Below are 21,214 nucleotides of genomic sequence, written 5' to 3' on the forward strand. Positions count from 1 at the left end.
CCTCCCACACTCCACCTTCCTCTCCTGTCAGGTTTGTAAAGGGCTGTTCAGTACTTTTCTGTCCTTTTTCCCCCTGAACTGGTGACACTAATCTTTGATACCCACCTTGAAACTGTGCTGATTGTACACATCTTCTGTGCTGTCATGTTGAAGATTTGTGCGAAACATCTTGTGTTTAAACTAGGTAGCTTCTTTTAAGCAACATACAGTGTTTGAAGCATTGGCAACTGTCATGGCTACATTTGAGTCTGGACAGACATGGAAGTAATTAACAACTTGGCTTGTTTGGTGGTGGCATACACTTGCAAGATGGTATTTCAAATTTTTACTTTTCTAACACATTATAGTCGACTGAATTAAAAAATGTAGTCTGCAGTCTCTTGTTTCCAGATTCTGAAGTAAAACCTTTAAATTTCGCAGTCTGTACCTTTTTTATAGATGTTCTGGGGATCGCAGTGTTGTTTATTCTGTAAACTGGTTCAAAGCTCTTCGGTCAGGTTGGGTATCAACACCAGTACGGACCTTTAGGGACCTCTAGCAGGGATTTTAGACTATTGTTGATATTGTTTTACACACTAGGGCTCTTTTTCTCACCGCAGGCCCAGGTGCTCAGTGAATACAGTGTGGACACATTCTAATGAAGCATGACTAACACATGGAAACCCACTAGAAACATGTCTGTGACCCAATTTATTGTTGTAACCCAGAGAAATGAAAACTAGGCTATGATATAAAAAAACAGCAGAAACTGAAGGAATATATTCATGCTTTGTTTTTAATCACTTAATAGAAAACGTATTTCAGATTTTTCGAACACAATATACAATATAATACCATACATTGTGTGAAACATTTAATAACCCACCAACTGGCGGACTTCAACATATTATTGACAATTAAAAAAACCCATCTCTCATGCAGATAGTGCTAAATCTGGCTAACCATTTGGACACAACTAGGACCAAAAAAAGCTTGAACATAGATAAACAATGTTAATACTGACAAATTCGAATTTCAAAACTGCTAACAAGTTTGGTCAGAAAGAGTTCACACATTAGCACAATCAGTTACATAACGATCATGTTTTGTTGTTAATTCAGAACGATTCACGTCAGTGCCGGGCGTATTGTAGCATGCTACCAATACTGTCCCCGTGTTATCTACTTTTACATGAAGTGCGTTAAGTGTAAAAGGAGACAATCGCTTTGTGTTTGTCCGTCGAACCCGTTTCTGTCTGGCCTCGAATCAGCAATCTGTATTCAAATGCTGGATGGAGAAGCTTAGGTTGTGACAAGCCACTGGGAGAAAATAAGCTATTTGTGTACTTTTGATACCAAGCATTGGCTAAGCTTCTGTGTTCCTTAGCTAGCTTGCATGTATCCTATATCCAAGCCTATGCAGTTTAACATGTCCTCTATGTCGCCTCCGGGTTACCAAATTGCTGCTGTCAGTTATAAACCTTGTAGCTTCAAAAACTCAGATAGTTGAAAAATGATCTAAGAAACAAAATAAAGGAAAATCAATGTCCTCTGTACAATTATATGTTATATTGTACAGAATATATAACTTGGCTTAAATTTAACAGAGAGGAAATTATTTTTCAGAAATGCAAAAAAAAATCATGATAGGAATTAAGATTTCAAAGTGATGCCAAAGTGAGAACATTTTTGGTTTAATATTCATGCATAAAATGCTTAACATAATCATTTTCTTGCAACAATAAAAAGGCTATTTTGGAGTTACAAGGTTCTCATGTGACAACAACAATATGTCTCTTTAGCTGCTGCTCTGCTGGGCACTCAAAACATTGTGCGAATATATACTTAGATATATTTATATATATATATATATATATATAAAAACAAATACATATATAAAAAAGACTCTAATCCATAGTATTCTACACATTAGACACCACCACTTTCAGGTAATGCAAGTGCATATAAATTAAAATAGATTTTACACTGAACCAGTATTTCTTATTTACAAGCTTAAAGTACAGAATAAATACACACTGTTATAAACAGCAAAAAGGACCAACTTGAGCTCCTAGCGACAAACAGTAGAGACAAAGGTGTGGAGTGACGGGGGTAAGGCCTTATGACAGTCAACACATCCGAACACATACATACACATACAAAACCTTCCATACATACATACTGCACACAAAAGATTGCCACTTAAGCATGCTGGAGTGAAATTAGATGAAGTACCTTTTGAGTATATCAGTAAACCAATTTGAAAATGGAGAGATGTGATTATAGATGCAACCAGAGCATCCATAAAACTCACGGAAGCAACAGAGCAAAAATGTGAGGTCTGCACACCATTATCAAACCATATTCAGAAACAAAAAGAGGCATTGTTTGGTCTGTTTAAAACTGCAGCACCTAATTATTCCTCTTCTTTTTTTTTTTTTTTCAAAAAGCGTATAGTCTGCCATGCTGAATCCAGCAATTCCATCTGTGCCCAATCCTAATGACCCGCCTGTCCTGGAAACCTGATACAGTGGAGGGGGAGAGGGAAAAAATTCAATTGACGTCAATGAGCAGATGCAGCACTTGAGGGATTTTTAACATGAGGAAGAAATAGCCGGCCTGATTGTTTTGGGGCCGTGTCCGTGGAGCCCAGGGGGGTTTGTAAACCATGTGAATAGTGCCGCTGATGAGGGTCTAAGAGCGCCTTTCAGACAGGCAGCTGTAAGAGCACCTTTAATCATCTGGTCTGGGCCTGATTGCAACGGGGTGTTGGGGGGAGGGGGCAGTTACATCAGACTGGTCTGGGGTCAGGCCCCATTCTATCTAACAGGGTTATTAAGACTGCAGCATACCTGTGGGCTAAAAATAGATTCACGGCTGTTGTGCATTTCGTCCTTGGCGGACCTCTGATTTCAGATTTTATTATAGATCTAAGAAGCTTGTTGTCATGAGCTGTTTGTTTTTTAGGCCTGTTTGTATTTCTGCTGATTTTCAATTTGAACTGGACAAACCTCTATTTCACACCAACACAACGACAGCTGGATGCACGAATGAAAAGACAAAATCGTACAAATCAAATGTCTCAATAATGTTACACTTAATTTTTAGCAGGTTTATCCAACCATATCGTTGCAAGTTAAGGACTGCATATCCCCCTCTGAGCAATTTGCACTAAAAGTCAAGTTTTGGTGTGAAAAGGCAGGAAGCCCAAAATGGTCTGCAGACTGTTCTAAAGAACGAAAGAAAAGATGATTTAAAGAGTTGGAGTATGAAAATAGATGACTATTTCAGTGTGACATTCAGCGAGCAACATCTGATACAGAAAGCTCAAACTAAACATGTAACATGAATGAGTGAACATATGTGTTTGAATTCCACGTGTAAAACATTGTGCTCAGATTGAAAAACATATGTGACAAAATGTGCGCATAATGTGGGTGTTAATGTTTCCCGATTCAGATGAGTTTGTCCAAGAGTTGTTTGTCGACGTTTGTTTGGATTTCTCTATTGCCCAATACATGGAAGACTGTTCTCTTTTAAACATACAAAAAGATTTTGCTCTTTCAGATAAAAAGAAAAAAACATTTCACAGACAAACTAGAGTGTTCAATAAATAAAAAACTATTATAAAGACAATAGTAAAAAAGGCACACAAAAGTCCTTTGACAAATGGTACAGGAAAAGTAAACACTTTCTCTTGCTATACAAATGTGTCTCCATCAGTAGATCTTACTCTATGCTACTTCTAGATCATATCTGTAAAAAAGTCTTAAGGTACAAAACTTCTCTCAGTAGTGTCAGTGTCCGTTTAATGCCAGTTCAGAAAAGAAAAGTAACCATTTTCCCAAACTGGCCAAAATCCTTCAAGTTCCACCCTCAGTCTCGCTTGTCCATCAAGACCAAAATGTTCGCAGTTATTATTTCCTGAGAACTCTGAAGCCGCCTCACTGAAACTGTCCGTCCATGTCTGGCTTCAAACACCCAAGTGCAAGACGCCCCTGTGCGGGACCAAACTAAGCCCTTGCTTCTGTGGGCTTATTAAAAAGCACAGCTGCAAGAGGATCTACCCTCTTTTGCCAAAAAAACTTTCAAATCACCATGTGAGCCCAATGATGGAAGCCCTATGTGTCTGTGGGCGACGCCTCATGCGTCACAATCTCTATTGCCGGTTCCATCATGCCGCCCTCCTCGAGCTCCTGACCGTCCAAATAGTCCAAGGGAGGAGACCGAGAATCTCCTAAACTGTCCTCCTCCTCCTCTAACTCTTCCTCTTCTTCCTCCTCATCCTCCTCCCCTTCACCATCTTTCTCTATTCCATCCAAGTCCTCCTCCTCCAGAGTGAGCTCAAACTGAAATTTCTCCCCGCCGCCCTGCCCTCCAGTCCCTCCACCATGTCCGTGCGTTCCCTGATCGTAGAAGGGCGGGGAGGGACTCTGGGGGATCATACTCTGGTACCAGTTCCTGTTGTCCTCTAGCGTGTCTAGGATGTCCTGGGCATCAGGGTGGACCAGATCGGCCCAGGTCTCCCACAGAGGGTGCACGATGTAGTCGATGAAACCAACCTGGAGAGGAACAAGACGGCAAATTAGAACTGGATAGGACATATTTTTGATGCTTATATATGTCAATTTATACATCGTCGCTTGTGCAATTTCTATGTCTTGATTACCTACCTGGCTCTTCTCCACTGAGGCTGTGTGTTTATCACACATGGGGCTGATCTCCATGCCCCTCTCCCTCTCTCTGTCTCCCTGGTGGAAGAACTCCTCCATTATCCGATCCGTCCACTGACGATACAGCTCCAGGGACTTAGTGGGGTTACTCAGGTCAGCACAGTGCACCATATTACGTAGCACCTAGAAATAATAAAGAAGTGCTATTTAGTAAATGCTTACATTTCATGTGTTGGGCTTATCATTTTAAGTCTTGTTATTTCCGCCAAGACAAATCAATAATGAAAAAAATTAACAAGTATACTTAAAATATAGAAAATGCAAAAAAAAGGCTATTGATTATTTACATTTTTTCTTCACCCTATATTATTGAAAACTGCTGCAGCCTCTTCATACAGCAGGAAATGCAACACATTTTGGAAGACATTTGGGTAAAATCTGTTTAATCAGCTTCTTCTAAATTTATTTTGTCATGAGAAAATGAGTAAAACTCTGAGCTGCTCAGCATCTCTAATGCACAATGCAATATCCTTGAAACAATGCAGCTAAGTGTGGTAGATTACTTTACCACAATTAGATTTCAGGAGAAATTAGATTCTCATAGAAGCAGCATTTAAGGCTAATTCTATAATCCGCTTTGTTATGAAAGGAGGTCATTTTACATAACAGTCTAATAAAGGAGAAATCCTAGAAAGACTATTAGAGGCAAAGTGTAGACGGAGCACTTAAAGATAAAAAAAGAAGATTGATGGAGTGAGTAAAGAAGTGACAGAGGGAGCAGAGGTCAGCCGTGTAGAAGGACAGCTAATGACCATTGGCTGAGTAACCTCCGCCAACACTGGATATTGATTAGAGCTATTAAAAGCTGGTAATAGAGAGGCTGAGGGTTTACAGTATGTCCAACCACAGACTCAAAGTCCATTTAATGTGAGTGTTTTGTTGTTTTAACCTACCTGTATCCTGTCGGTGTAGTTGTCCAGCAGCAGCACTCCAGAACTCGTCACCTTCTTGGTCTCCACCATAGTCTTTAGATCCGCCAGCAGACTCATGTGTTTGGACATGTCTGTGGCCAAAACCTGAACAAAAGGGGAAAAAAACATCCTCAGCATCAGGATAATTTGGACATGTTTTGATTTATCACAGCAGAAATTTACAGCAGAAAAAGGAGAAAAGAATGTGAATATCTTACCATATCGATGACCATCTTGCGCAGGGACTGTCGCTGCTTCTTTGTGAGGTTTTGGAAGATGTCACAGTTGTCCTCCTGGAGTAGCTTGAATCCCACAGCCAAGTGGTGGTTTTCCAGCACAGACTCGTCGTTGTACATCAATGCCAGCTCGGAGTCTGGAGAGGTGTTAAAAAGACATTTTAGTCTTTGTTCCAACTACTTCAACTACTTTATGTTTTGTTTTTGTTGCATAATATGCTTAACATAATCATTTTCTCGTGACAATTTAAAAAAAAAGCCAAAAATGAAGTGATTTAGTCTGGTTAAGAGGAACGTTTTGACTTACTGGTATTGATTAGGAATTGGTTTGATACTCCAGGATGGTCGACATCATGGATAGCTGCAGCAAAGATAGCTGCTAGGATCTCAAGATCTGTGAAGACCGCCTGTGAAAAAGAGAGAGAGAGAAAAAAACAGGAACATTAGAGTATTTCTGAAGATTAAAAAAAAGACCCAGAAAGAACAGACTAGTTAATCCATGCCAAATGTTTTCCTGAAATAAATAACAAGCTAGCAGTCTGCCTTTCTGTTCACTGTGAGAGAGTATAACACTGTTTCTGCAGGCTTCAATAGGTTAATGACAGAGAGTCAAAAAGTGTTAATTGTGAGCTGAAGACCAGGGCAGCTACTCCAACTTAATGAGAGCTGTGAGAAAATTCATGCAGGAAAAATCAAATCAAACAAATAAAGCATGGAGAAAAGCGTGGAAGTTCCCTGAGTTAAAGGGGGAAAAGATGATTCAATGGAAGGGTGCTGAGCTCTTCAAAGCCGGTGTGGCAATCCAGGAAAGTGGTACATGGAAGTGATGTAAGAGATCACTCCTTTAATTTAGTTTTCCCTTATTTCTATTCACCAAGTCAGAGGCGGGGGGAATATTTCATCCTCCAAGAGTTAAAAGATGAATGCTAATTAAATAATGTAACAAGACACTAATTTTAACTCACATCCAGGGCTGGAGTGGAGAGGAGGATGTGTGTGGACTGGGCGACGTCAGCAGCATGCAGGCTGTTATGGTAGGCCACATCTGAATGGTAGTGATCTTCCAATGTCATCATGTAGGCCACAAACGTATCCACGGGGATCTTAAACGTCTTCAACAAGTCTCGTTCCTGGAAAAAACAACATTGTGACATATTTATAAATAAGTGTGGACCATTTCAATGGCAATCAGAAAAGAATCATGGAAGTGAAGACACAGCAGACTTTCATACCTGGAAGATGGCGTACATGATGCAGGTTAGAGGCCGGTTGTGGGAGTACTCGGAAACAGTGAAGATGTTCAGGCCCCACTTGTTGAGGTCTTCCAGCTCCTTTGACAGCAGCTCCTCCTTATCGGTTTTGACGCCGAAGCGCGAGATGCTGCTGCTGGAGAGCGAGGGCCCATGAGAGACCTTTTTGACTCCGCTGATCTGTGTCATCAGCTGCTGCTTTTGCTGCTTCTTCTTTTCTCTCGTCTTGGATGTCGGCGACGGGATCTCCACCTCATTCTGTTTGTCTGATGGACGGAATAAAAGTGTGGACAGTGTGAGGAGGGAGCTGTTAAAATCCGCATTTACAGCACGAGAATATTTTAATATATTTCAGTAAAAAGATGAGTTCATTGTGTAGGCGGCCTGTGGCCCTGGGTGCACTCGCACTATAGAAACACCTGCAGCTGGTTAGCTCCTGAGGGATTTATCGACTCATTCATTCATTCATCATCTGTGCCTCCATTCATTTGTTCATTCATGCTCCCTGTCCTCCACCTGCAGCCTCTCCCTGAGGCCCTACTATTCATTCTCTGTCCCTTTGCGCTTTTTTCCCCCTCCGTCTCTCAGCAGGTGGCTCACATCTCATCTCGTCCTCTTTTCACTCTCATAGGTCAGTCCATTGACAGACTGAAAGCTGGGGCTTCTACACAGTTAGGGCGGCTCCATGAAGTCGGTCATTCAATAAGCTGCCGCATCTTTCGCAGCTTTATCAAATCACTTAGTGCAGAGAGGGATTTTTATGTTTGCTTTATTTCATTTATGGGTCTATTCAGAGACATTTCATCTGGCCGACGATAAAGTGAATACAAAGTCCAAAAATACACCAAAACCCTGCTTTTGTGTAATATCCCATTGAGAAAAAACACATTGCATAAATAATACCCCAGTCTTCACACTTGATCCAAAAATAAACACAGAAAACATGCCAAGTTTCTTGCAATAACTAACCAGGCCCCTGTGTTTACAGCAATCACAAAAGAATTGAATAAAATCCTGCAGGGACTGGCTATCGGCACAAATGTGAGCCGCGCACTCATCTATCAAGCCTCGATTCAGCTCATCGCTGCCCTATCAGCCTTCCCCTGTGGAGGGTTATTCAATTACCAGCTGTAATTCAAATAATCACTTTCACTCTCACGCTCTCTCTCTTTCTCTTTCTCTTTCTCTCTCTCTCTCTGTCACAGTTTTCTCTGCATTTCTCTGCGCCTCTCGTTGTCTCTCCAGTCCTCCAGTGGTAATTGAGAATGGGGCAATTAAGCGCTCTCAGACATGTGCTGCGTGGGAAACAAGGGGAAGAGCAATATATTGCCCTCTAATTTATTACAAGCCATCATTATGTGCTGTTTGTGTGTATGCGGCCTGTACGTGTGTGTGGGATCAGATTGTGAGACCGACAAGTTTGCAGTGCATTTCTACATAAGTAAGTGCCAATAAACAGGAAATGCCATGCACTGTGCTCCACAGATGACTTGATATGAGCTCAGGAGAATTTTAGCACAATTATCCTGGTTTCCATTTTCCAGCAGATTAAATCTCTCTGTCCCAGTTAGCCTGCAATATGTCAGCAGGTCACATGGACAGGCCTTCTTGTGCGTGTGTTTTTTACTGTTTTGATTCATGCATTCAGCTCATTTTATGCTTGCATTATTTTTATCTATTATTCTTTTGTAACCATTTTAGACAGTGATTACCAGAAAATATGAGCAGAAGTAAAACTGTGTTGAATCCAGGGCTGTTGGCGTTAACGCGTTAATCTTGGTCCGTACGTAACGTGTTATTTTTTTATTTATTGTATTAATTGCGAGCCGACATTTCTGTCTTTAAAAGGCTGTACTGTGCTGAGTTTTAAAGCTACAGAAATGATACTGGTGTCAAATGAAATGAGAAGACCTGAGGAATCCAGTAGTATCCACTATGCAAGCTTCCCAAAGTTAGGCTAAATTTTGGAAAAACGGCATGGTCATTTTACAGGGGTCCCCTTTACAGACATGCCCTCTTTATACTGGTCCCATGCAGGTAAGAGCTGCTTTACCTTGTCATATAGACTTCCAGTGTGATTTGCTATTGAGATTCTACGATTAATCAGTACTAAAAAAATTAATTGTTTGGCAGCCCTGGTTGCTTTTTCTTTCTCTCCCTCTATACCTTCTCCCTCCCTTTACTCTGTCACCTCCCACGTTTATTTCGATTTCTTTCTCATCCTCCCTCACATGCTTTTCTGTGAGAAATGCAGGGATGCAGTAGGGGAGGTGTGGAGGAGGGGGCAGGAAGCTTTTTGGGGTCATTTTTTCCCCTCAGTTCCCAAAGCGTGCTCTGCTGCTGGCCGATCAAAGGGAATTATGACAGAATTATGCTGTGAGGACAGCTGTGGCGGGGGAGAGGCACACGTGAATGGCCAGCACGCTGCTGGCCAGCAATCCTTCATGGAAAGTCGGAAACCTCGTCTGAAATCGCCCTCGATGAGAAACTCTGGGGTCTTTATTTATCTAGGGAATTATCCAGGCTCCATGAGCACTCTTTTACCAGTCAACAGTCTGCCTTCCCTTTGGATGAAATATATATATAAAAAAAAAAACAGATCTGCAATAGACTGGTGGGGATTTGCAGTGGATCTAAGAATGACCTGCTGAACTGGGCATATGGCAGGAAAATTTTGATTTCTCTGAGCCTGAATGGATGATTTTTATAAAAAATAATGAAGCAGAAATAAGTGCATTACTGACACTGATACTAATCTTAATGGATGGACGGATTAAACAGTCCTTCTGGTCAGCTGAGGCCAAACAAGGCCAGCTGTGCCGCTTTGACCATCCCCCCCCCAACACTTCATTAATGTTCACCTCTTCTTTTTACCGCCAGCAGGGTGATCCTGATTTCTTTATCGAAGCGATAGTCATCTCTGTCTGGGTTCTCGGGGCAGTGCGAGGGGGAGAGAGAGGTGCAGGGACAACAAGGTGTCCCTGCTGACAAAGATACATTAAGACGGGGATGAGTCACCGAATCTGCCGAGTTCATCTCACTGCCAGCAAAGGGGGTTCCTCTGTACCTCTATTTTCTCCCTCACTGCAGTAAGCCCCCCCCACCCCCACCCCCGTTTGCTTACTCTCTGTCTCTCCTAAATCTTCCTCTCGCTCTCTATGATCCAGCGGTGAGGGATCCGCCAACAGCCCAGATCAGGATGCCAATTGATCGGAACCACAGTGTCTATAAATAGTTTTAACTACCCCTAGGTGCATTCTGTCTGCCGTCTATTATCCTTGTTTGTTTGTCAATCTATATTTCCTTTCACTCTGTTAATTGTTTACGAGCTTTGTGCATCTTTCCTTCAGCAACCCTCCTGTGGAAATGTCACATTCACCAAAAAACAACTTTTAACCCATTTGCAGAAATTGGATGACTGACTTACTAGTATGTTTGTTTTCACCCTGCAATAATGTTGGGGTTTAGTACCAGAGCAACTATAAAATATTTTGTACATGCAAGTGACAAAAAACATGGATGTTTGTAAAGATGATATGAATACATTAGCTATTGCCATCCATTCTCAAATCTCAAATGTGCAACCCACGCTGACAGCATCCAGTTCCAATCCACTTCTGGCTAACAAGCTCCCTTGTCAGTCAAATGGTGCTTTTTACAGTAGCCTGCCATCTTAAATACCATTTCACTCTTGATACTCTTGAGAAATGTAAATTTTTTTACTCAATTTTTAATGGCCATTTTGAGCCCAGTGCTGTAAACATCTAGACAAAGCTTAATGGCGCAGTGTTTTATGGTACGCCCCCACAGAGAAGCCTGCCAGAGCAACTTGCACAGCCTAACATGATGTACTGAACCTTTCCAAAAACACCGCAGCAAAACACAGAAGAGCGGATCTGTGTGAGCCTTTAAATATTTGTGCATATTTGTATTTTTAGGGTCAGAAATGTAGTCTGTGTTGATTTCAGATGGATTATGAAGAGGAAATTGGTGATTTTGTTAATGTGATTTTGAGTGCATGTACACAAGTCTTTCATTTACCTAGGAAGGTGTTTGAGATGAATTCGGAGACCTGATTCCCGGAGCGACTCATCTCAGATAGGTGCGTCAACTCCCGATTCAACATTCTCTTGAACTGCAAGAGAGAAAGAGGAAGAGGAAGAGGGGGAGAGAGAGAGAGAGAGAGAAATGTCGTCAGTTTCCACTGAGGGGAAAACCTGGGAGAAATTATGGTCCATGGTTCCATGGAAAATACAGCAGTATACAGTTTTATCCCAATAGCTTAGGAATATTATTTAATTACAGCGTAAAATCAGTGGGTGTAGGCACAGGTTATTTCCTCCTCCATTTTGCCTGAAATTAATTAGGCTGCGGGTATTTGTTTTACCAGTGGGAAAGCCATCACCTTTTAATACCCCTCCATACACCCCTGGCAACCAATTTATAGTTTTACTACACTGAATCACATTTTTGGGGCCCATTTAGTTGTTTCACATGCATCATTGTGCAAGAATTTCAATGATGTCAAGAGGAAAATCTGCACACTGCTTTCTACATTCCTCTTCGTTCCAACATTTTTGCAATTTCCATTGTCTTTTAACGTGACGAACCATTTAAGACACATGATAAAGCTGAGGAGGACAGATGCATTTGACAGTACACGGAGACCCTGGCACTGCAGCAGCAGCTGTTTATGACAGACTGATGCATGCGCGTGCACACATATCCAGACTAACATACATATACAGACACACAGCTCTGCAGAGGGCTCAAGATGGAGCCTGAGCCAAAAAACACCATTCTGTCAGACCTCCCTCACAATGATGGAAATAGCTTTTGGTGCAGTTAGGCTAGCACAGTATGCAGAAAAGCTGCATGGAATCTTTTTCCCTTAATGCAACACAGCAGAGAAGTACAATGAAGTAGATCCCGACAAGCTACGTAGATAAGCGCCACACACCTTAATGTAACCCCAAGACACCGACAGCAGGTAATTGGCTTCAGGCATTTTGGACCCCGTTTTCTCGTTCCTACACAAAGCCAGAACTGTAATCCAATAGAAAAAAAATGAGGCAGATGAACAGGATTCCTTCAGCACCAAAAAGGACAAAAAAATCCCTTCTTCTCTCCTCTTGTGATTCTCTTCTCAGCAGCTAAGACAGCAGCTCAATGATGGCTCACTCTCCCTCTCAGCAGCAGAAAAGGGCCAGCTCTGAGTCTCCATGCCTGGGGACGGACAACGATAGATGGATGGATAAAAAAAAAAAGGTAAGCGCTGTTGCCAAGATAGGTGAGGAGGAGATCCAGCGAGCTTGGTGGTTCGGCTGGAGCAGCAGCAGCTGGAGCCGTGAGCTGGGGACTCTCGGCGCACTGATGAATTAGGAGCGAGGACGGGAGGAGGGGAAAATAACAACGATGGAGACGGGAGGAGGAGGAGAAGGAGGAGGAGGGAGTGAGGCGGCGATGTTCATCTGACTGGAGGGGGGGTTCCTCCGCTGGATTTGTCTTGCTTCGCTGCTCTCACTGCTGTAGTGCTCACGCCCCCCCTCCTACCCTGCTTCTCTCTCCATCTCTTTTTGGTTCCCTCCCTCTTCTGTCTCTTTCCCCTGCTGTAGTCTGCCAGCCCCAGCAACACGCTTTATTCAGAACACATGATTTGACAGAAAGAGGGGAGAAGGGGGGAGCCTTAATTACGGCTTGGCATTGGTGTGTACACGAGGTTGTGAAGGGATGTTTGAGTGAGTGACATATAATATCCAGATGTAACATTTTCTCTCTTTTCCAGCCGTGCAACCGCTGCAGACAGATCCCAATCTCTTTAACTCCCAGCCATTGTAACTGCCCTTTCTAAAAAAATTAAATCAGCCATTGTGAAGGAATGTTATGGAGTCATAAAGCCATGTCTCCCCTCTACAGTAAAACAATGAGGGTTGAGGAAGGGGATGGGGCACATTTTGAGGAGTGTGAATGCACTGTATTTTTATTGCCATTATCTCTATTGTCATGCTTTCCCCTCTCCCTCTTTTGAGTCTTCTGTTGTCTCCTGACATCCCAGGCGCAGCGGCCATTGTGGAGAACTCATAAGCCTGTTCATTATCCACATCTCCTAATAATATTAGATGCTGTCAGGGTGTCTGTGGAAGGCTATTTTTAACAGCCGAGAGACAACCAGAGAGTAGGGAAAGACGGTCAGAGACGAGAAAAAGGAAAAAGAAGGACAGATAATTGCATCCTTCCCCAATTAAGGTGACAACAGCCCATGGTTTTCTCTCTTTGCCTGTGAGTAAGTGAGTGTACGCCAATTACGAGAACACCACAACGCCATGGCAACAGCATCAGGCGGCCAGTGTTAGGGCTGTTTTGAAAGGAGGAGAGAAAAGAGGAGAGGCTTCCCCTTTTCCTTCCCAGGCAGACATGTGGTGTAGCTGCTGAGCTGTCACGAGGACACACCACACACATCGCCTCTGCTCGCATCCACCGATATCCCCCCACCTCCACACCCTCCGCTCTGCCTCTCCCTCACTCACCACCACTTACATGTCAATTTCTCTCAGGCCGCCACTTGCCAACATAGTCATCAATCTCTCTGTCTGTTTGCCTCGCTGGCAGAATCAATGGGCCGTCCTTGGAGCAGGTGTTGATACTGCTGCAGTGTACAAGGCGAGGGCCACCTGACTGGAATATACTGTTACATCAGCACCACCGGCCAATTTCCAATTTCGTTTGTGCTTTTTGTCAATTTTGTCACGACTTTTAGTTTGTGTGAGCCCCCCCCCTCGAGGATGGCTGATTTGCTAATGAGAACATTTTCACAGTTTTTGTCACTTTCATGGGAAACTGTAAACACAAGTTCCCAGAGAACCTCTCGGTCCAATGTTTGCGTGTGAGTTTGGAAATATGAGGGGGAGATCAAAGCTTCCCCGAGAGGATCCCGGATTATCCTCCCACTGAGGGAAAGAACCAGAAGCAGGGAGGTGGGATGCAAGAAAAGAGAGAGGAGAAAAAAATAAATAAATAAAGAGAAACAGAGGAGGCAGCTCTTTATATAATCGCTCACTGCATAATATATAAAGAAACCAGAAATAACGGCGGGGGATGTCTCTCTGCAATGTGTTGCAGAGCTATGCTTCCCCAGAGGCTCAAAGAAATGCCTCAGTGCGCACACACACACACGCACACACAAAGAAGCAGCCTACAAATGCTGTTATCAACAGTTAAACACAGTTGATGCTGACGTTACATGCATGCTCCACACACTCATATGTTTCTGTATACGTGTGTTACTGTGATTTTTCTTGTTATTTCAGGGAAGGAAGGGAAGCCTCTTTTCCTCCTACTGACACTGTGACGCTGGAGGGCGATTAGCCTCTTGGAGCTCTGTGAGTATCTCTTTTATCACACAGTGTATTTCTATTATTTGATCCATTTGTTTCTTACCATCCTTAAGCTTCTTTCCTGCACTCTTTATCTCTGTGTCAAAAAAATGACAATTTTTAACCTTCTGTAATTGTTTTAATTTGCAACTGTTGCGTAAAATTCCTACAAATGCCAACTGAGGCCTGAATCACAAGTCCCGTTTCTTTCTGTCTATTTTTTTTTTGCTTTGAATAGTTTTCATCTCAGATGGTTCAGATTGAAGTTGTGCCTTTGAGCCACTAGTGGGTGCACTATGCTCAGTGTACTGTGGAGCAGGCTGCTCAGTGTTCAGACAGCATTAACCTCTCAACCTTGCAGTGACAAAAATGCACATCTTCACTTGTGGATAAACCTCATTAAATTCTTTTCCAAGAAATATAAACACATGCAAACAAGTGGAAGCCTTAACTCATCTGAATTTACAATGACGAGGGCGTGAAAGTTTCTAAAAATCAAAGCAACTACACTTTGAGGTTGCACCTTTTTCCAGAACTTTTTTTTTTATTAAATAGCTCTCAGAAACTTCTATTAAAATACATCATAATTACCATGAGATTATATTTATTGTTCTGCCATCTGAGTTTCTTAAATGTATGTCAGTTCATAAACATGATCTCCTATTCACAGTATTTCTGACTGTGCCGTTTCGTTCGTCAACAGCAAACCTGCAGTGGTTGCGGTTTATCTCTTCCTCGCTTTAGCAAAAACATGACGCAAGGAGGTAATACCGGTACAATGGCAAAGACTTGAAGTGACATAACTCTGCAAATATCGGGGAACATACCCACGCATGAACCGTGCGTATGTCGGGTGAGGCTACAGACGACTCGGCCTATCAACCTCTCACTTCCTCTGACTCACTCACTCATGCTTATGTGTGTCTGTATGAGAAAGAGTGTATTCATGTGTCTCAGAAGATGTATCAAAAAACAACGTCAAGAAGTGGAGACAAGTGGAGACATAAAAGTAAGTAAGCAATTTCTCAGCTGAGTGATTCATTCCCATCACTCCCAGCTGCTAAAGACCTCAGCAGAGTCAGATGTGGTGTGCAGCAACACCATTTTTGGCTGGAGGAGAAGTGTTAACAGGCTGCACAACTGTGCTTGCTTGCGCTCTGGTTGCTTGGAAAGCAGAAAGCACCCCTCATGTAAAAATACCAGAGGCAGCATTACACCAAGACACAAGAAATCCTCAAATTACTACAACCTTTTCTATAAAACTCAACACTCATTTGGTTTCTCAAATTCTAAAAAGCAATGTTTTATCATGTTAAAAGTAACAGCGTAATTCTTACACACCCCCCCCCCCAACCCTTGGGGAAAATTCCTAGCTGCACTCCCTGCACTCTTTGCACCCCCTGTTTGAACAAACCAGCCATTGAGCTGCATCTGACCACTTTGCCGCTACCTCTCTTTCTCCCCAGATGACCTGAGTGTTTGGCCTCAGTCAGGAAAAGAAAACTCTGCAAGCTTTGGTACCAAGCTTAGAAACACCACTTCATCACCTACCAGGGACCTTAGGTAATTTAAATCCAAGGATATTTTACTAATAAACTCAATCCCTTCCATCTCTTTAAACAACACTAGACCTTTCTTGAAAAATACAAACACATGATCATTTTCCCTCAGATGCCTTTGGCTCTTCTCTTCTGTTGTGGAGGAGTAGTAACACAGTTTAAGAAAGTGTCAATTACTATCACCTTCAATTTACATACAAACTCGGGAGGAAATCAGTTTAACATTGTTCCAAGGAGAACGAAACAGCATCTGTAATTGATCGTCTCCAGAGAGCCTGTTTCTTTGTTCGATCTCAACACCTTGAGGGAAAAGTTAAAGTAATCCAAAAAACTTAAGTTGAAACTCGACAGAAAGACAACCTCAAAATCCAGAGACAGAAATTCCATCTATGATCAGCACTAAATTGAACGCTGTGTATTACAATACTGCTACAAATTCACACCTCAATTCAGTATCAAATGAGAGGTTGAAAATTGGCTCTCAAAAGCTGAATGCATGCATCAATGACTCTTGAAAAGATGTGTATAGCAGAAAGTTCAAACATACAAAAACACATAGTTTTTAACATTAAAAACATACACTTCTGTAATGTACAGCTACAGCAGCTGAACATCATGTGCTTTTAACGGAAGAAAACCTTAAAGCACGCATTCAGCATCCGCAGCACAGAAACATGGTTAAACTCCTATTGAGGTGGACACTGAAAGCAAAATTTAAAAGTCTTTAAAAAGACTATAACTACAGTAACTAAATACCAGCCACGAAAGTTAAGCGCTCACAGGACAGAGAGTCCTTTAGTCTTTTAAGATACCACAAAAAGTAAAACTGATTCTTCTTACTGAACTCCAAGAAAAGCAATCCAACAAAGCTCACCTTTCTCCAGCCATTTAGCTTCCCCAGTTTCCTCTCTTTCTTGTCAAAGCAACAGGCTCCCATATTGCTGTGTGTAGAGTGCAGAGCAGAGCGGGGCTGCCGTCCGTTAAAGTTGTCTGTCTCAGTCTGACTACAGCATGAGTGTAAGGACCAAGCCTCGGCTCTCTGACGCTGGGGAAACGCCACAGCTCTAGTGACTCACTGTGGGCTGCGAGGTCTGACTAGGCTTTACCTCACACTCTGTGTATGTGGAGCAATGACTGATGAGTGTGTGTGTGTTAGTGTGTGAGAGAGAAAGAGACCTCTTCCTTATGCACACTCCCTCATGGGGGTAGTCCCGCCTCTAGCCTCTTGGTCCTCTTTGCTTGCTGTTCTCTGCTCCTGCAGATGGTAGGCACAGCTCTGAGGTTTACACTGTCAATTCTGAGCATTGCGGAACTCCAGAATCCAGGTGTTCACTCGACCTTTTAACTAATGCCTGCGATAGAGAAACTGTGCTTTCCTCAATGAACAGTGAACTCTGCATCCTCAAACTAAGCATATAATCCCCGATTCACTTTCCACATAAATAAAATCAGTTGACAACTAATTTGATTATTGTTTGATTTATTAAGTCATTTTCAAGAATGTTTTTTAAGATTTATTGTTTCTGGGTGCTCAAATGACTTTTGTTAAAGTACATATAAGATTTTTGTCTGGACAAGATGCCATGTACACTTGGATATTGTGAAAGGACTTTTGTGCTTTGTACAGTTTTTTGATTTTATAGATCATATGATTAATTGAGGAAATAATCTGCAGATTCATTGCTAATGAACATAATCATTACATAACTGAGAAAAGCAGCAATGCTGATTCATCAACTTATTGTTGTAATTATTTTCATTATTGTTTAATTTGGTAGATTTTTTCCCACCTTATCAGTTAATCACCTTGTTTATGAAATGAAAATTGTGAAACGTTTTTTTTTTTTTTTTACAATTTTCCAGATCCCTGGCTATATTTGCCACTATCTTGTTCGGTTTATCAAACAGTCCAAAAACTCCTTATGCAATGATTTGAAACAGAAAGAAAATCTTCCACATTTGAGAACTGTTAGCACTTTGTAATTTTTGCTTGATAAATGACTTAAACAATTATTAGGTAACCAAAATGTTTCTGCCGATTGACTAATGTGTCCTCCAATTATCATTTCAGCCCTAGTTTCACATAACAGAAGGTCCAGAGCCTCGACACAGAAGGATATTCCAACTCACAACAGGCCTTGACCCGTCTACGTCAGTTATACATAACAGCGAGGACAGTCACGTACTGTAAGTCCTCAGCAGCAACAGCCTGCACTTCACCTTGAAGGGACAGCAGCACACTCTCCAATTTCACCTCCCTTGTACTCATGTTTCATACTCTGCCGCAGCTTGAATAACAGTTTTTCCATCCTAAACACAACAGGTAGTCCTGCGGTCACATTAGCTGATTGGCATGTTCTTGTTATTAAAGTCAATCGAGGGTAATGGCCCACAAGACAAAGAGGTAGCAGCTGCGTACTGTTTTAGCTTACTGTCGAAACAAAGCCAGGAGTAAGATTGCCCAGATATCAATGGGATTAACCCATACAGTCTCAGACACACTCAAACTCACACAGACACAAACAGCCCAGGTGAGCAAGACAGACATGTATGAAGGAGGAGTCCTTATCAGATGGTTACATGTCAGGGAACATCCTCACCTGCTGAAGTCACATCAATGAGAGACGATCATAATGCTCAGTGAATACACACTGTGCCACCTGATCTGCTCCGCTCAGTTATGCCCAGGACTTTTAATTCTCTACACAAAAACATTCATTACTGGCTGAAACGAATCAGAATTTACAATATTCTGAAAGCTGGATTTTTCAGGATATTTTGCAAAGATGAAAAAAAATACAGACCACATCATTCTGATAAAGTCAGACTACTGTCAACATTTTGTGTTTTTGCACTGTGTTACTCTGATTATTTTAGCAGCTGAAGGGATAAGTTTTAAAAGAGGTGTAACTGTACATCGTTCCGGATCAATAAATTGGTTCAGTGATAGATGATCCAATATTATTGATGCACTGTGAAAACGTTGATACATGTCGTCATTTTAAAAGCTGTAGTAGGTAATGATTTTTTTCTTTTTTAGACTGCCAATACATACTGACAGTAACACGAGATAGAAAATCTATGAAAAAAAAGTCATCTACTTCTGGTTCCTCATAATGCTCCTAATGACATTTGCAAGAATCCACTAAACATGTTTAAAAAAAAAAAAAAAAACAGAGACAGGAGGTGTCTATTATGCAGTGTCAATCACTGCATATGCTGGGCAGTTTGCTCCAATCAGTGAGAGCATACTCCTCCTGGCACTGATTGGTTGTTTTCCTTTATCTTATTGGATAGGAGCACTAGGAGGTGGCAGAGAAACAGGAGTTTTCACAGATTATCTGTAACAGTTACTACTAACAGAATATGGTGACAGTTTCAGCAAATATGACAAAAAGTATCTTATTTTTTTTAATGTAAGTTACCCACTGCTTTATTTTAAAATTTCCATTGTACGCCTGTGTCACCATTTCTGTCTAAGCACAACTCCTTCCTGAACAACGCCAGCAGCCTAGCAACAGGTCGACAATGGTGAGCAGTCAAGAGGCAATTCAAGGAATTGTTGTTTGTTTGGCACTTCCATGTTTACTTAATTTTTCATCCCCAGATGTTGGTTATTGGTTGCTTTGCAGTATTTCCTGGAAAACAGCAGAATAGAACTGCCCCTTCATTATTCCAAGGTTAGGATATTTTGGGATTTCTTAACTTTGGGAGGCTCCTGAAATCAATCCTGCCTATTTTTTTCTGTTATTGCAAAAGTGTTAAAATTATATTTTAATGTGTCCAACAGTCCACAAATGAGGGCTGATATGAACCAGCAGCTTTCCTGCATTTATGAATATAGTAAAAAAAAACAAACAATTTTTTTTATTCTCTTACAAAAAGCCCAAACGGATCACATTGTAATGGATATACTGTGTCTTCTCTCTACTGTCTGAGTCTCCTGTGTGATTCAGTCGTCCCCTAGCCTTATATCCATGTTGAAATGTCTGTTTGTTTAAGTGGTTAATAGTATTTATTCAGTCGTCTTCATGTGTCCAAACTGAAGCCAGTCCAGCTGACTGTCAGTGTTGGATGTGTGTCCAGATGACGACAGCAACGGGATAAATAAACAGGACCATTAACCATCCAAACGGGCATGATGGGATGTCTATTGTCGTCTGGAGAGAGCGCAGGGGATCAGGAAGGAGACAGGAAGAGAGAGTCACTCTGCCCAGGGGTATGCATGGATCCCTCACACACACAAATGTTCTCTCTCTTCCTCTCGAGTTTATTGTGTTTGACCCACTGCGGGATCCCTCACATCCTGTTGTCCAATTTTATGAGAAATAACAAGCTTATCCTCTTGGCTCGCTTGACAAACTGTTTTCTCTCTTACTCACAGCTGCCAGTCAGCCTGTGGAGAAGCTCTCTGGCCGTGGAAAAAAAAGTAATACAAACAAGTGTTTAGTATTTTAAGACTTGAGTCAACAAAGTAGCTGAAATCTGTAACTTTTTCTGAGCTGTCACCCTGTACAGCAGTGTAAGGTGTTTTTAATTGTGTTACAGCATCCAGTCTCAGTTAGGATCAAATACTCAGCATTATAGGAACTAGATACTGGACTCAAAGATGGTTCCCAGTCATTGGGATGAAAATTACTTTAAAAATCACTCTGGAAAAGTTTTACAAAACCTTCATGGATTGAACAATCACAATGCAAAGGCTCATATTGGACCGTATTCCCAGTAGGAGGTATCTTGTCTATGGAGAAAATGTTTTTTGGATCACAGGAGATTTTGTTGTTACAGTACCAGGAGTGGCCATGTGACAAATGGGCAGCAGGTCTGAGTGGCATCATTTTATCCAGCTATTAGATCCATGGCTAGTTGCCCCAGTGGCCAACTGTGGTACTGCAATATAAAAACTTCCTTGCACTTTGTGGCGCAACAAGTACTTTGACTGTAGCCTGCCATTATAAAAAAAAAAAAGAATATTTGAGCGGGCACCCAGTGGCTGTGGGTTAGATTCCCAACCTGCAGCCCTTTGCTACATGTCATCCCCTCTCTCTCCCCCTTTACTGCTTACACTGTCCTATCTGAGTAAAGGCAAAAAACCTAAAAAGTTCTAAAACTGCTGTCATGTAAAGTCTTTGGCCGAGAGAGGCCGAGAGGAGCCAAGCAGATGCAGGGTTTTA

The 21,214-nt window shown here is 41.8% G+C and overlaps 1 protein-coding gene across 1 annotated transcript in view; it reads right to left on the reverse strand.

The window, feature by feature from the left end:
• Positions 1 to 757: 757 nt before the first annotated feature.
• The window catches only part of pde4ba (phosphodiesterase 4B, cAMP-specific a), an 85,591-nt gene continuing 65,134 nt past the window's right edge, over positions 758 to 21,214 (reverse strand). The window contains 8 exon segments of the mRNA XM_042514813.1: positions 758 to 4,540; positions 4,652 to 4,834; positions 5,605 to 5,727; positions 5,841 to 5,995; positions 6,166 to 6,265; positions 6,824 to 6,988; positions 7,091 to 7,374; positions 11,150 to 11,243. Of these exon segments, the coding sequence (XP_042370747.1) occupies positions 4,100 to 4,540; positions 4,652 to 4,834; positions 5,605 to 5,727; positions 5,841 to 5,995; positions 6,166 to 6,265; positions 6,824 to 6,988; positions 7,091 to 7,374; positions 11,150 to 11,243 (1,545 nt within the window). The 3' untranslated portion in view covers positions 758 to 4,099.

This window comes from Plectropomus leopardus, chromosome 3, assembly GCF_008729295.1.
Source record: "Plectropomus leopardus isolate mb chromosome 3, YSFRI_Pleo_2.0, whole genome shotgun sequence".
Classification (NCBI taxonomy): domain Eukaryota; kingdom Metazoa; phylum Chordata; class Actinopteri; order Perciformes; family Serranidae; genus Plectropomus; species Plectropomus leopardus.